Below are 15,762 nucleotides of genomic sequence, written 5' to 3' on the forward strand. Positions count from 1 at the left end.
GTGCCTGGTGATTCTCTTTGCTGCCCTTGAGCTCCTTCTGAACGATAACCATGATGCAAAGCCACCTGCCCATCACTGCGACAAGAAGCTGGCCTTGTTCTTTTCCATGCAATCACACCGTCATTTCTAGTAGTACTACTTGCAGTGCATTGTCCCCTCTAAGTGCAAAGAAAAGGCACAAGTACAAGAGTCTCTTAGTAAAACATTAATCTCAGATCACAGATTTATTTTATGGATTTGCAACACAGCCCATATTACAAACATTGTCTGGGAACATTTACAAGAATAAATAAGATGGACTCGCAGTTGTAAAAAAAAGATTACACTTCACTGTAATGTACAGTCAAAAAATATATCTGATATTCATTGACTTGACATTATTTACCTTCCTTCTTTTAAGCTAGAAAGAAAAGACACTGAATGCACAGTGTTGAGATTTTTGTATTTATATTTTTTTCCTTTTTTTTTCATACGTGCTTTATCTATCAAACATCCAAACTGTACAAGTGAGTTTCACCAGTAATCCATAAAGGCCAAAGGGGCGGGGGGGGGGAAGATGGGGGGCGGCATCGCAACAGCAGAGATTAGCTCTCATGCAGCACTCCTCCCTGCTGGCAAAATGCACCCAGGGAGCTGGAACAGGACACTGCTGATCCAGTTGCAGCCACAGCATTGCTGTGTGAAGTAGTGACAAGTCTGGCAACAAGTGATGCTAGTAGATTGTAATTTCATCAGGACTGGGCAGGGAAGGGGGGGAAGGAGGTGAAGGAGTTTAAATCAATATGGGAGGGAATTTTGTCAATGTGGTGAGTCAGTATGGGTTAAAGGAAGTGTTAAGGATACAGCTCAAACTTGTGGCATAGAACTACAGCATTTAAGTGCTGGAGATGTAAGAAAAGGCTACAGGGGCGATGAGGAGGTAATGCCAGTTCTGTTCCAGGTACATGAAAGTCCAGCACATAAACTCTGTTTAGACTTTCAGCAATGCAAACAACTGACCATCATTTGTCCTGGGGAGTCTTGCTAGAGTATCTAAATTCATGAAAGCTTGTAAAGTGCTGGCCGCACTCCCACTTCCATCCCCGAAAAAGCACTCCTTTCCATAATTTCACACAAGTAAGATTTCCGGGAGGTCCCCATTGAAAGATGATGTACTCACACAAGGAAATAAATCTCCATAGTTCAACATGCTTGAGGTACCTCACAAAGTCCCCCTGATAGTAGCCTTTCAGAGTACCAGATCTCCCAATGAAAAATATCTCTGCTGAAACACTGTCATTCTGTGACAAGTGCCTCCACTAAGTAGCCACTATACTGTTGGATACCTATATATGAAATACCAGGAGTGGTCCCAGAGGGTCCATCTACAGCGTGCCTTCACCTTGCAACAAGCAAATCCTTGCTCCAGACAAAGTGGCATGGACTGGCCCATGTTTATACTGCTTAGAAACAGCTCACACTGAACTGAGTTGCAGGAAAAACATTTTATCTTGTTCTTTTCCCATTTCATTCTTTTTTTTTTTTTTCTTTTTCCACCAGGAAACACTATGGGAACACCAGCAACTGTCATTCAGTCTGCTGCATTATTTTGTTTTTTAAGGCTCAGGTTGAAAACAGAATAGTGGTGAAAAATCTGCTGCATGCACTGGGACAAAGGATGGAAAGGCTGATTTAGATCTCTCATGTTTTTACAAACTGAAAAAGCTGCCAGGTTTTCACAATTATGCTAGTCCAACATGAAACTGTAGGATATTCTGAGTATAGTTTATTTTTTACAAGGGAGGCTTTTAAAATACTTTAACACAGCAAATAAAGATTATAGACTAGAGGTCACTGGAAGTCAGCAAGATTTTTCTTTTTTCTTTCCATCACATTCAGTACCACCAGGATATGGTCTTGATGTATGAAAATGTATGATTTTGCTTGACAGTTACAGCAAATTGTACATTCTTCAAATACGTATATGAGGAAGATCACTGCTACCTTTTCCAAGTCAATGAACAGACAATACATGATCCTAGTGGTCCTTGCCAAAACTGCAGAAAGTGGGCTTTGCTTGCTATGCTGTTGGCTCGCCCTCGATGAAAGAAGAGCTGTAGGTATTTTTGGGAACAGGGAAAGAAAGAGCACTTGCATTTAAATTGTATATTATGTATGTATGGCTATAGAAGACTGCAGTCTAAATAAACAGGAACACAGGAGGGTTAATAGAATCCTTATTACTCACTTCTGTCTCCCTGACTTTAATTAGCTGGCTCCCCCCGGTTCTACTCCTGTAAACATCTGTGCAGGGAAGATGCAGTAGTTTGTTCTATCATTTCACAGTTTCCTGGGAGGTATACTGAATTTTTGACCCAAAGGCAGTGGATATGCTGAATAACTTTTGCCACATGACCCCCTTTATTTTTCTAACAAACTGAGGTTGACTGAAGTTTGCACACTTAAGACAAATGAAAGAATCTCAAGTGAAAATATAGCTCACACAAAGTTCTTGAGATGCCCCTTGCACTGTCTGGAGATACCATAAAAATTAACTGTGCTACCAATGTAATGGAATTGATTGTTTTAAATTTATTACAGGACAATGAAGTTTTCCGAGCGGAACATTTCCACTGCATTGCACGTCCAGGACCGCGGCAGGACTGTGCGCTGCTCTGTGATGACTTGTTAAGAATTCTGCAAGTCTGACAGATAGAGGCACCTCATATTTGAAGATTCCTCTCTCAAGCAAACCGACTTTTATCTTTGTCCCTCAGGATTTACTCCCTCTGTTACACTCTGACTGCTCCGTCTCCACAGAGCTCCACAGCACGGAATGTGGCATTACCTGTTTTTTATGATCTTGGCACAAACTCAGAAGAGTAAGAAAGATATAAGAGCAGCTGTGCAAGAATGAGAGACAGAACAAGGTGCAAGTTTCCTACCTGTTTCAGGACTCCATTTAATCTGCCTCCTCCTCCAATGTTTGGTTTCTTCTAAAGGAGATTTCTTCTCCTTTTCTTCTCTTTCAGATGGCAATTCGTTTAACTGCCTTCTGAATCACCTGCTGCAGGAGCCTCCCTCCTTTCTCTGACTCTACAGCACATCAAGAGCAGTGACCAGCAATCCCTGGCTTGAGATTCCCAAGGGAAACCTCACAAACTACGTCTAAAGGGCCTCTGAAAAGTAAATGGAAAAACAAGTCTACTATCTGCAGGCTTAAATCTACTACTGTGGGGTCTTCATTGCCACCAGGCTGGAATTTTTATTGAAGGGAATTTACAGATCCAGAATAAAAACCTGGGAACTACTGACACACAAATACATACTGCTCTAGGCAAAAGCTTTGGGATTCTTTCCTCTGCCCTACAGAGTTACATGGACCAGACTGATTAGGGGTCACAGGCATTTCCCAAAACCTCTGTCTGCTTTTTTGGGAGTTACCTGGACTTGTGTGTGCGTGTGGGCTGCATGAGGGCTGAGCAGGGCAGATGGGGCACAGAAACGGCGGTTTGATTTGGGGGTAAAGGCCACTAAAGTTACAGCTTTGCAATGCATGTAAAAACCTTTCATTGCCAAGTACCTGTTGCCCATGGACCAAAATGGACAACTCTAGCTCACATAAATAGCTAAAATGTGAATAAATTAAGAGGGACCCACCAGAGCATGGCAAAGGCAGACATAATTCTGTGCAACCCTGCTGAAGAACTTAAATCACAAATTGAAAGGCCTCCTACTTAACCATAGTCCAGAGACTTCCCTGATCAGAGAATACCAATTATTTCAATCTGCAGACATAAATAAAACCACTGAATTTCCATTTGCTTGCTTGCTACCAGAAGTCCTGATTCAGTTACTTTCACATGTACCCTTGTACTCCCTTGCATGGTTTTTTCTCTTTATGTTAATAATCAAGTCTATTTACAGAAGGTCAAACACCTGTTTCCTTACAGGTAATCTGAAGAAGGGAAAAAAAAAAACCAAACAACCCAGCATAGAACACAGTTCCTGCAGAAATTTTAATTAAAAAAACCCCCACCAAACCCACAAACCACCACCAGACAAACACAAAACTAAAAAAAGAAATGGTTGTTAAGACCTACTGTACCTTTTAGGGGTTTTGGTCTATCTCTTTCCTGCAGACAACTCAGGGTCTTCCTTCTCCAGCAGCCAGTCTAGATAGCTCTGGGATTCTTTGCTTCAGTTACATCCCTTAATAATTTAAGATGTTAGTTACCCCCTGTATGTGATAGTCATCCCTGAAGCATCCATCTTTAACTATTTCTAGTACCCTGTATTTCAGATTAAACGTCAGACCAATACTATGCTATCAATAAAAAGTGCTCCCTCACCGCTGAAGGGTGTCTGAATGGGAATAAGTTTATCTTCATTATGACCATTCAAATATTGTCAATATCTTATTTTTCCAGCCTAAAACTTGGTCATTGAGGAATTCACCTTTTCTACCGTACATTATTGCTTTCCATCCGCAGCAGGGGATGCTTAACTTGGAAAGCTTGCCCTGACTATTAATCCTTTCAGGACTGAGAAAGCCTCCTTTATCTCATCTCATAATTTCTCTCTTTCTCAGCGAAAACAAACCCATCACCCATGATCTTGCTTCAAACACATTACCTATTTTGCTACAGGCTGTTCTCCAGGGTTTAAACAACCTCAAGGTAGTAAGGTTATTTAAAGCGAGCTTCTCTTCTCTTTCCACACAATTCCCTTCATCATTAACTCACATTCAGCATATATGCATTGTGCAGTAAGGAACAGCATACAGATCCCTGAGCCAACACAGACTGGAGCTGGGTCGGTCCCCCAAAAGCAACGTAACTGCATGACAATATAACACCTTGGCAACATAATCTGTAGTGTTTCCTGAGCATCCTTCCACATGGATTGCAGGCTGGACTGTAGAAGAAGGTTGAGACACATGGCTGAGTTGTCACATATTAAGCTGTGACTAACAGTTGGGCTGTGGTAACTAATGTTTGCATTAAACTTGTTCCTTGCAAATACAAGGTAAAATTTAGCTTAAATATCTTTCCCTGCAGTTTATGTTAATGTCATTTTGCATTTGCAGAGGGCCAAAAGCACATAGTGAGTTGTTGTGGGTCAGCTGATACATGTACCTGACCCTTTTGTAGCATTTTTCATACCATAAAACACATTCAAACCTACCTCAAGACCTTAAACAACTACTCCACTACAAGTGCTATTCTGCTCTGCTCATCCAACACCTCCTTCTCTCCACGCACACAGCCCTCCTATGGGCTTACTCCTGTCTTTCTAATCCACTTTCTTTCATGCTACTGTTCAGCCTTGAATTACCTCCTACACTTCACATCTCAGTCATACTGCCATTTCTTCTACCTCTCTATTCCTTTTATCCTGCCTGTCACCCTCGGTGCTTGTACTAGTCTTTTAGTAACTCATGAGGGGGACCTATCACTATGCTAGTTTCCATGTAGAATTAACAGAATCCTAAATACTAATTAATATTTCCATAGTACCCACAGGGAGTGATTCCCTCTGGCTTTTGGGAGTTAGCAAAGTCATGAACACTTTGCTGACTGGTAGTTTCTTCCTACCTGGGCAGTTGTTGAAAAATCTCATTCTGAGATCAGGATTCCCTCTTCCCTCTTCTTTGCTAATGGCTCCCAACTCCTGACCTACACTGTTACAGCAAGCCGCCTGTAATCAAAACACTAACATGCCTTCCTTCTCATTTTTATCTCATAGCTTTGCTTTGCTTTCTATTTTTTCTGCAGAATTGTTTGTGTTGCTTAGTGGCAAAAGGAGAAAAAACAATTAAAACCACTAGATTGTTTCATGAGATGTCAGACATCTACCTACAGCCCCAATGGGAACTGAAAGTGATTTTGTGATTTCTTGCAGACAACAAAAAGGACCAACTAGAAACAGAGCAGAGGCACCTGTGAGGGGGTTCTCACCAATACTTTATGGCACACTGGCTACATCAGGGACAATGTGGTTCAAGCTCGTTGAAGACCTTCATGATACTCACTTGGAACAAGCCAAGAATCCAAAGCCCCTGGAAAGAATATGAGCTAGGCAGTTCAGCATCCTATGAAGCCTCTCCTCTGCTTAGCAGGAAGAGGGTTACTGCTGTTCCAAGCATCCTTCCTTAGACTGTTGCAGGTCCTGGTAGAGATGACAACTTTTTGGTTAGGTACTGGTATGTTTGAGTAGAGAGTTGCTTTTATCAGATTTAATTTTCATCCTTCATTGTCAAGGCAAAGGTATGACTATTAAAAAAAGAATGACCGTGAAGTGGAGGTGCCTTTTGAATTTACATATAGAATTAGCAAAATTTTTTTCAAATTCTGGCATGCTCTATGCCAGGCATCAACATGACAGAGGTTGCAGCACAGTCTCTGAGTATTTACCTGAGGGTGGAAAACTACAGGGTGGTAAGAAAGTGGAGTTTCCTTAAACTCTTACCCTCGGTCTATCTTTTAGCAAGTCTGTATTTGAAGAAACCTACATCTCCCAGAATCTAATTTACACACAGCACAACCTCGTATCCCCTCACCCTCAAGATAAATAAATGGATAAACTGAAGTACTGAATATTGTAAAGACTTGTTCATTCAATTATTTTTTTCTCCAAGATTACCCTGCAGACCTTAATGATTAACTACTTAAACATACTCTTTCAGAAAAGCAATTTCTTAGCTGCTAAGAAGTCAGAGTGAGATCCAGAACCATGGCAAAACACATCTGGTGTTTGTTTCAAAGAACAAGAGTTGCACAGGCATTTTTGCAGAACAGAACAAAAGCTGTTTTGCTTAAGAAGGAAAGTTGCTGTGCTAGTCTAACACTTTTCTTAACACATGTCAGAATAGGTTTCTGTGTATGTACATCACCTTTCCTACAGCTTGGATGGGTTACCATTTTGAAGCTTGTATAGCCTGGAAACCTGAATAAATCACTCAACTACATCTGACTGTACAACAGTTTGGAAATAGTGAGGAAATCTTGACCAAACCCAATTTTGAGATTACCTTCAGATTTTAAGCTCTTGAGCAGGAACCTTCTTTGTTCTCTGTTTGCACAGTGCCTAGTTCAGCAGGGTCCTGTCATGACTAGGGGTCCTAAGTTCTACAGCAATACAAATAATAAATAAAAAATAATAATACATAGTATATGATCAATAATACCTACTTTATACCCTGTTTTTCAAAGACACACTGCACCCCAGCAAATACTTGAAAAATATGGTAACAAAGTTACCAAAAGTTGCAAGACAAATGCAATTTGTTTGATGCAAATATTTAAGGTTCAAGTGGCTGGGAAACTCATTAATGGTATTGCTCCACCAGCACTGAAACGAACACAGACCAGAGAGATGTAACCGGTTCATGCACAGCCTTGGGAGTCTAGCAGAAACTGGGAGGAAACATTTGTGTAGAAGGCGAGGCAGTGAATCCATGAACAGCTTCTCATCTCCACCATCTATTTTCATGCTAAAAGGGACTACATATGGGAAAAGAATTCCAGTGGGGTTTTTTTGTGTTGGCCTTTTCATTTGGAAAAACAAATAAAAGGAGACAGATAAGGTAGACAAATTGTAATGAAACATTTCATATATCCCCTATGGCTATCTCATTTTTCCCAAATGACTGCTGCATAAAATTAAAAAATTAAAGACTGGGATTTGAGAACAAAATTATAAATTAAAAAAGAGACATTTAAAAGAGAATTTCCTAAGGGTTTCATTCCTTCCCCACTCTGCAGCAAGGAGAGCAAAAATACAATCCAAAAGGGGAGAGAAGAAGTCAGAGGGGATTAGAAAGTCCAGTCTTTCAGCCTGTCTCCCATTTTGCTAATTTTTACAGTAGGTTATTTAAGAAGCGGTAGATGTTCCAATAGAAAGCAGGCAGCAGCAAACACAGGCATTGTCTCCTCCTTCCAGCGAGGTCTGTGCAATCTCAGTCTCTTGCTCTGGGAAGGAGAGGTTTTCCTTCCCACACTTGTTACTGCCTTCCAGTGTGGGAGAGGGGAGAAGCGTCTGCCAGAGGTTGGGGTCTGGCATTTTGGAGGCTCCCCTCCCTCCGCTGGGCTAAAAGGAACTCAAGTATTCCAGTGCAACCTCATATACAAATTTATACTGTTCCTGAAAGACAGAACAGAAATCAATGGCATTAGGACACAGGTAAATTCTTAAGAGCCTCATCCTACAAGCTGCCAAAAATGCCTCCTCCCTCTTATACTGTTTGGCAAGACCAGGCAAAAATTAATTGCATTTCTATGTGATCCTGAACAAGAATTACTAAGAGATGGTATTGTCAATGGAAAAGAAAAACATGCAAAGAGACAGCCACCGTATGGACTATTCATTATTTGCTTCAAGCCCTCACTGCATGCGTTGGTTTTGAGGAAAGAATTCAGTGTGATCAATCGAGATGATTGAATTCAGGACAGTTTAATCTCTTCGGCTGCAGGGAGCAAGGCCTGGGGTTTGGACTGTTCCTGGGTTCAAGGCATGTCACAGCATTAAGCACTGGCTGTACGCATGCACGGGAGGACAAATGCCCCCATCCCCACAGCCATGGTGAGAGCTACGTGGGGTCTCACCTCCTGGAGGCAGCTGGGCATGGATGGAGACAGTGTTTGTCACACTGCCAGGGCAGCGGGCCCCCCGCTCAAGGAGAGCAGCAGTGGGAGTGCGGGGTTCACTGTATGTGCTAAAATAGGACTGACGTTAATTCTGATGGCTTCATGTTATGATTCATCTTGATTCATACTGGTCTAAGTCACGAAATCTTTTTTGCCTATCCTAAGGTCCCCATGCATACGCTGGGTGGGGTAAGGTGCAGGGGAAAAAGCTTACCAGTGACTCCACCATGTTGGATTTGTTATTCCGTAATGTTTTCACTATGTGGAACACATCAATGATATTTTGCTGTTGAATCATTTCACACACGCTGCAGATGGCACAGAAGGTGCCGCTGCGTCCCCCACCGTTCCTGGGCGCAGGAGAAAAGAGGCAAAAGGTGAAGGCAAGGCTGAGGGAACGGGTGAGAGCGCTGCTCACACAGCAGCTCGCACACCACAGATGCTAAGAAAAGACTGTAACATAAGGGCTGGTTAAGGACGTTCATGGGTTTGTGGAAGTGGAGACCTGCAGGGCAGGAGACAGGGATGGAAGGGCCAAGCCGGTGCCTGGTCTGGTGGCCAGGGCAGCCCCAGGGACTGCAGTGCTGCTCCTCATGGCTCTGGGCTCACAGCAGCTCTGAGCTCAGAGCTGAACACGCGGCAGCGCTGCCTCGGTTGTGTCTGGGCTCCAGTCACGAGACCTACCTACACAACAGAAAGTAGCAGAGCTTTTTCAGCTACTCTTCACCGCAATCAGTAAAATCTCTAGGCCAGGATGCTCTAACGTAGCACAATATTCAACTTGAAGTGTATTACGAATGTAATTTAACTTCATTTTCCCCAGCTGAAGCCTGGCAAACCACCAAATTTCCAGATCCATAATCAGTGCTCTTCAGACAGCATTTCGTCAGGTGACAGATATTTTCAAGTCCTACTTACAGGCAGTGGACAACAGTCCGTCCGTCTCTCCCATCGTACTGTTCTTGCCACTTCTCCAACCTTCTGACCACCTTCAGGAGGGAGCGTTTGGAAGGAGGGGTGTCCCTGTATGCTGGCCAGCCGATGTACTGCAGGTGCTGAACTATGCGATACCCGTCCTGAGGCTAAAACAAAGAGCACTTTCAAGATGCTAAACGGGGCAGGGCAGGAAGCAGAGAGTCAGGGTAAAGCAGGAGGCACTGGTTACATGGCATCTCCCCCCTGGATCTGATGTCATCAATGTTAACATCCTCCGCTCTGGTTACCGGATAAAGTGAGGAACAAGGACTTTTCAGTAATCCAGATAACAATGATGACTTCAGATATTACAGAGCCAGGCAGAAACCAGGTGCATAGGATCTCTTGTTTTGTTTCCAGCAGAGAATAAAGTCTCATTAAACTGTACAAATAGATCAGATGTGTCTTTCCCGATTGCCTGTGCTGGAGATTAGTTGTGCCGTAAGAACTAAAGGCGAAGAAGGCCCTCAAAAAATTCCCTGGGGACTGTGGCAGGAAAAGGATCCTCATAAAGATTTTAGCAGCAGCCACTGATGTTGAACATAGACGGGTGCAGAGAGCTGTGAGTTCACAGCATCCACCCTGCCAGCTCTGCATTTACGAGCCAGCTTCATTCCGAGAGTCACAGAGCTTTAGTCTTATTAGCTGCATGACTTCAAGGCTGTCCCTGGTTCAAAAGCAGTTGGCCTGGGATACAGAAAGGTGAATATTGAAGCAATTTATCAATTTGTGTAGTTGGACCACAAGCTTCACTCTGCAATGCCATGACTGAATTGCTGCCCAGGCTCTGACCACACAATGAGAGACTGATGTGTTAAACAGCATGGAAATGTAATTTGTGGAGCCTGTTTCCATTACTGATTAGAAAAAGTGAAAAAGGAACAAAAGAGGAGATATAATCAATCTGGAAAACAACTAATGAGAGAGAAATTCTCTAGTGAACCCCCTTCCTGCAGCCCTGAAGTTGCATGGCCAGGGTCCAGTGCGCAGATAAACTTTGTTTCTATCATTTCAGCTGTCCTGGTGCTGTGGGATACAGAGAAAGAGTTGCTTACTGAAATGGCAGTTGCTTATTTATAGGGAAAACAGTGGCAATTGGGAATCCCAGTCTAGCCAGTAAATGTTGCATCTGTCTTCAGAGACACTGCATAGCAGTTGACAGATGGAGAGCTGCTGATACTATCCCAGTTTATTTCCTATGATACCGATGATTTTATATTGGCTACTGGGTGATTAATTGTTCTCAAATATACACAAAAAAATGCTTTCCATTTAAATACAGATTTTTCAGCTCATATCATCCACTTTCTACTTTCAGCCAAGAGTCTTTTACCAATACAGACTGATGCAATTAAATGTTAATTAAAGGAAGTAGCTACTACATTCTGCAGTGGAATTTTGTTCCTAGGTGAGAGATTCAGCATCTCTAAACCACAACTCTTGGTTCTGCCTCTTCTTCATGTCAAAATGTATTTTTGAGAATACACAGGGAATCTGGTATTTCACTGATCTTACCCTGGCCATGTTGCAGATCCGGAATATCCGGTTGATGATATCTTCATCAATGTCTGCTGAAACAAACTCTACTTGAATTGGGCCATAACAACAGGACGTCTTCTCTGGCCAGTACTGCATGCAGAGCTAGAGAAAACGCCAAAAGAAACAGAAAGCACCTTAACTATTAACAAGGAAACGCATGTTCAGTCTTACTTCCTTTCAAATTTCTAACCAGCTCAAAACCCATAACCAATCTTGTCTTACATGTATTTGCTCAGAGAAGACCTTATTCTAGCTCAGCAAACATTTTTTATATCATGAATATGAAGAAAAAAAAAGGAATAAATTTTAAAAGCTTGACTTCTTTTCCCTTTTTTTTTGTATGAATGCATTTTGTAACTGATTGAATTCTGGGGTCTAAAGGTGCAGAAAAGGTGGCTGACACATGAAGCTTCTGTAGGGGTATAGATTTAAAATGAACATTAAAAGATTAGTGTCTGTAGGTAAATTTAATAGGAACCACACAGGTTTGGTGTTGATGAGAAAACAGTACATGCGCTAAGAAAATTAATCTTAATTCAAGCAAAGTGGAACTTCTGTTTTCTGTATGATGAACTTTTTAGCTTTCTGACTCTACCAGAGAGCAGGGGAGGGAGAATGAGTTTGCTCCAAGAGCAACTCCGATTGCAGGGTGAACCACAACTGAATCTCTGAAGTTTATGAAGCAGGTTGGAAGTCTTTTTTCTTATGCTGATATTACTGAATTGAAAGTACAAAAAAAATCGTATCCACACAAATTACAATCTAAGTATTTCAAATCCATCTGGAAATAGATCATGGTGAGAAAAATATTTTGCATGAGATCTCATTAGCAGTTTCTGCTGAGATTGTATTTCTTTCTGTTTCTTTCTTCCTATTTTCAAGTGTAATTTTTTAGAAGTTTTGAAACCCCCAGATGCTCATTTGAACTTGCTCTCAAGCTTTTCAAGTTCAATCACTGCCAGTAATAACGTCAAGTGTATGCATGCTACTGCATTAATTCTGTATTCCTGTTATTCCTTCAATCATATGGGATCGAAATTGGGTGGGATATTCATGCAATCTTATGCATCTTTGCCCTTGTTAGTTTTACAAGCTTAAGCAAGCCAGGCAAGACCACATAAGCAAGTCCTCCTTTGAACGTTGTCTTCACTCTTCATTCAGACTTTCAAGCAGCCTACAGATCTCCTCTGAAGCATCTGTCCAATAGGCAGGGAGATCTGAGCTGAGCAGGTGCTTTAGGAAACAACCTCAAGGTGCATTGGAAAGAAGAAAAAGATTAAACCTTTCCTTAATATTGAAAATCTGCTTTTCACAAAGCAGGTCTGTGAATGGCCATCTACCCAAATGTTTATGTATATAAAGTCTTAAATTGTCTGTTATGTTCTCTGACCTCTACATGGCTTTACTTGCGCCTTTTCCCTGCATAGTGGATTAAAGGTTCACTTAGGTGTTTATTTTAACTCTTTCCTCCCTACAGTTCAGCCACAGCTTTTATAGAAGCAATTTTTGTATTTGTGTTCTACTCATTGAGATGAGTAACACAACCTGCTCATGCACACAAATACAGTATCTCAAGCAATTGTACACCAACAGTTTCGTAGTGCTTACGGTGCAGCACTTGGATTAGGCAGTGATGAACAGGTAGATAATTACAACATTGTCATACAATGACAGTACAAGCACAATGTTGTTAAGTTTCCTTTTCAGAAACCTCACTTCTACAATGGATCTGCTGATCTGCTTGAGGGTAAGAAGTCTCTACATAGGGATCTGGACAGGCTGGATCGATGGGCTGAGGCCAACTGTATGAGATTCAACAAGGCTCAGTGCCGGGTCCTGCGCTTGGGTCACAACAACCCCACGCAATGCTACAGGCTTGAGCAAGAGTGGCTGGAAAGCTGCCCAGCAGAAAAGGATCTGGGGATGTTGGTCAATGGACGGCTGAATATGAGCCAGCAGTGTGCCCAGGTGGCTGAGAAGGCCAATGGCATCCTGGCTTGTGTCAGAAATGTGTGACCAGCAGGGACAGGGAAGTGACTGTCCCCTGTACTTGGCACTGGTGAGGCTGCACCTCGAATACTGTGTTCAGTTTTGGGCCGCACACTACGAGAAAGACATTGAGGGACTGGAGCGTGTTCAGAGAAGGGCAACGGAGCTGGTGCAGGATCTGGAGCACAGGTCTGATGGGAAGCGGCTGAGGGAATTGGGGGAGTTTAGTCTCAGAAGAGGAGGTTGAGGGGAGACCTCAAGAGACCAACACCCATTGGTCTCTTTTCCCAAGTAGTAAGCGATAGGATGAGAGGAAATGGCCTCAAGTTGCACCAGGGGAGGTTTAGATTAGATATTAGGAAAAACTTCCTTCACCAAAAGGGTTGTCAAGCATTGGAACAGGCTGTCCTGGGAAGTGGTTGAGTCACCATCCCTGCAGGTATTTAGAAGACCTGTAATGTGGCACTCAGGGACATGGTTTAGTGTGACTTGGCAGTGCTAGGTTAATGGTTGGACTCAATGATCTTAAGTCTTTTCTAACCTAAATGATTCTGTGATATGAAACTGTCATACCTTGCCTTGAAATCTCATAAGATACAAACTTTAAAATCATCCTTAACTTCCAGTGCTACCTTGGTGTTTTTGGCATTGGCTGCAGACTTGAGCTAGGTGACACCCTGCTAGAGTAACCATCAAAATGATTTTATGCATTTCCAAATCTCCTTTTCTGTGCCTACAGACTACCTCATAAAAACAAAACTTTGCTGGGAATAAAACAAAGCAGGTAAAGTCTCATGCAGAAAGATAGTCACAAGAATAACACTGTCTGAGGCTGACAGGCTTGTGTTTTCCAAGAACGAAGTGTGAGAAAGCGTGTCATTTCCAGAAGAAGCTGTGTTTTTCTTTAAAGTGTCAGAAAAAAAAGAAAAGATGAAGTTCACCTCTGGATTCAGTGCCAAGATGCAGAATCAGGCAGGGTGAATCGGACAGGAGGCAGCAAAACCACAGGACCTCCAATTCCTTGCACAGCGGTGGGACTCTGAGGGTCACCAAGAGAGCCCACTTCTGAGCAGAGCTCTTACTGTGCTGGAGATGAAATCCCACAGCGTTCACCCTGAAGGGAGATTCCCTCACCTAACGGGGTGATTGGCTTCTCCATTACCATTGAAAAAAGAAACCAATAACCTCACTGCCTTCAAGCGTGGTAAGATTTTGAAGACAGAGAAGAGACAAACGAAAAATTAATCCATGAAGTACCAACTACTTGAGGGTTCCTCTCCTCTTGTTTAACAAGTGCTGTAACGGGTGAATTAGCCATGCCAAATGTACTCTTCACACAAATTGCATGATTACGCCTTTTTGAAAGCTGTTATCTTCTGCCACTCATCAGCAAGGTGGCTGGAAATGCTAGTACAGGAGGAACTACAACGGCTTCTCCCCTGGCAAGCTCAACTCCGGAAAATAATGGTGTGTTTAGTAGCCAAGAAACCAACTTACACATGACACTAGAAAGGAAAAAAAAAAGCCAACACAGTACAATGTGCTTCTCCAGAAACTGTGCAAACCACACTTCTCAGTATTACAGAATTGCATTGTCAATCTCAGGGAAAAGATCCTTCAAACTATTTCAGCATCTCTCTTGGTTTTATTCTTCTGGAAATGTCATGTGAACAGGCAAGCATGAAGCACACTGGGGCTGTGGAACATTTTTCTAAACCAAAGACAGAGAAAAAATATGAAAGGGAAGAAAGAGGGTTTGGGAGGAAGATTTAGGCCCGCAAACACAGAATAGATATCCCTGTTAACTGCAGTAAGAATTAGGTGCCTTAAAAGGAGCCAAGAACGTGGACTTATTCTTCATTATACCCCAAAACATTACCTATTACTTTCCAGTTCCCCTTTATTGGGGTGGGGAGGGGGGACACAAGAAAATGGCAGCAGAAATGCTCTTAAATCCATCTGGATTTGAGAAGTTACATGCCAGAAATGATGAAAAATCACTTACCTGTGCTGCATCCATCTCATTCAGCATCACAACAGAGGAGCAGTTATAATCAAACACCAGCCTCCAGAAGTCTGCTATGGTGTTGGGCAAAGGGTGTTGGGTTACAATAAAGGCAGCAGGTTGCTTGTGGCTCTAACAAAAGAATAAGATTAGTTAAAAAAAAATTCAATCAACTTTTATTCAAACGAATATTATACCCGGGAGGCTACGGCTAGGCAATCTGAGCCATTTAACCAGATTATACAAATCACATATCCTTCTCCTTGTTATCGCTCTGCAATGAATGAATGTCTCATAATGGGATTCTTTTGCTCCCAATGAAGACATTTCATTAAAGAAGTGTCACAAGAGCAGAGATTACCCAAATCAATTATTTATATTTTGAAACTCAGCAAATAATACTAATTCTACGATTACTACTACTACTACTATCAGTAATATTAATAATTGGAAAGAAAACAGCTGGAAGCAAATGCTATTCTTTTTGCTGCAATGGACTCTTAGGAACTACAGAAGGGATTAGCCCCCCCGCCCCCGTCTGCTATTACTCCCTGGAGATGTAGTGCTGCGAGAGGTGTCACATTTGGATCCCAGCCATCCTTTAAGAGCTTGTGGGGCAATACTCAG

At 42.2% G+C, this 15,762-nt stretch overlaps 1 protein-coding gene across 9 annotated transcripts in view; it reads right to left on the reverse strand.

Moving 5' to 3' along the window:
• Positions 1 to 205: 205 nt before the first annotated feature.
• Positions 206 to 15,762, reverse strand: part of PTPRT (protein tyrosine phosphatase receptor type T) — a 473,479-nt gene continuing 457,922 nt past the window's right edge. For 6 of the 9 annotated variants that reach the window (XM_074888115.1, XM_074888113.1, XM_074888114.1 and 3 more), the window contains 5 exons: positions 15,136 to 15,267; positions 11,118 to 11,243; positions 9,546 to 9,709; positions 8,842 to 8,977; positions 206 to 8,124 (listed from right to left, as the gene is read on the reverse strand). In XM_074888115.1, coding sequence (XP_074744216.1) covers positions 8,071 to 8,124; positions 8,842 to 8,977; positions 9,546 to 9,709; positions 11,118 to 11,243; positions 15,136 to 15,267 — 612 coding nt within the window. In that variant the 3' untranslated portion in view covers positions 206 to 8,070. The remainder of the gene's footprint in view (positions 8,125 to 8,841; positions 8,978 to 9,545; positions 9,710 to 11,117; positions 11,244 to 15,135; positions 15,268 to 15,762) is intronic. The other 3 variants (XR_012631402.1, XR_012631400.1, XR_012631401.1) reach the window with 3 other exon arrangements.

This window comes from Strix uralensis, chromosome 18, assembly GCF_047716275.1.
Source record: "Strix uralensis isolate ZFMK-TIS-50842 chromosome 18, bStrUra1, whole genome shotgun sequence".
Taxonomy (NCBI): Eukaryota; Metazoa; Chordata; class Aves; order Strigiformes; family Strigidae; genus Strix; species Strix uralensis.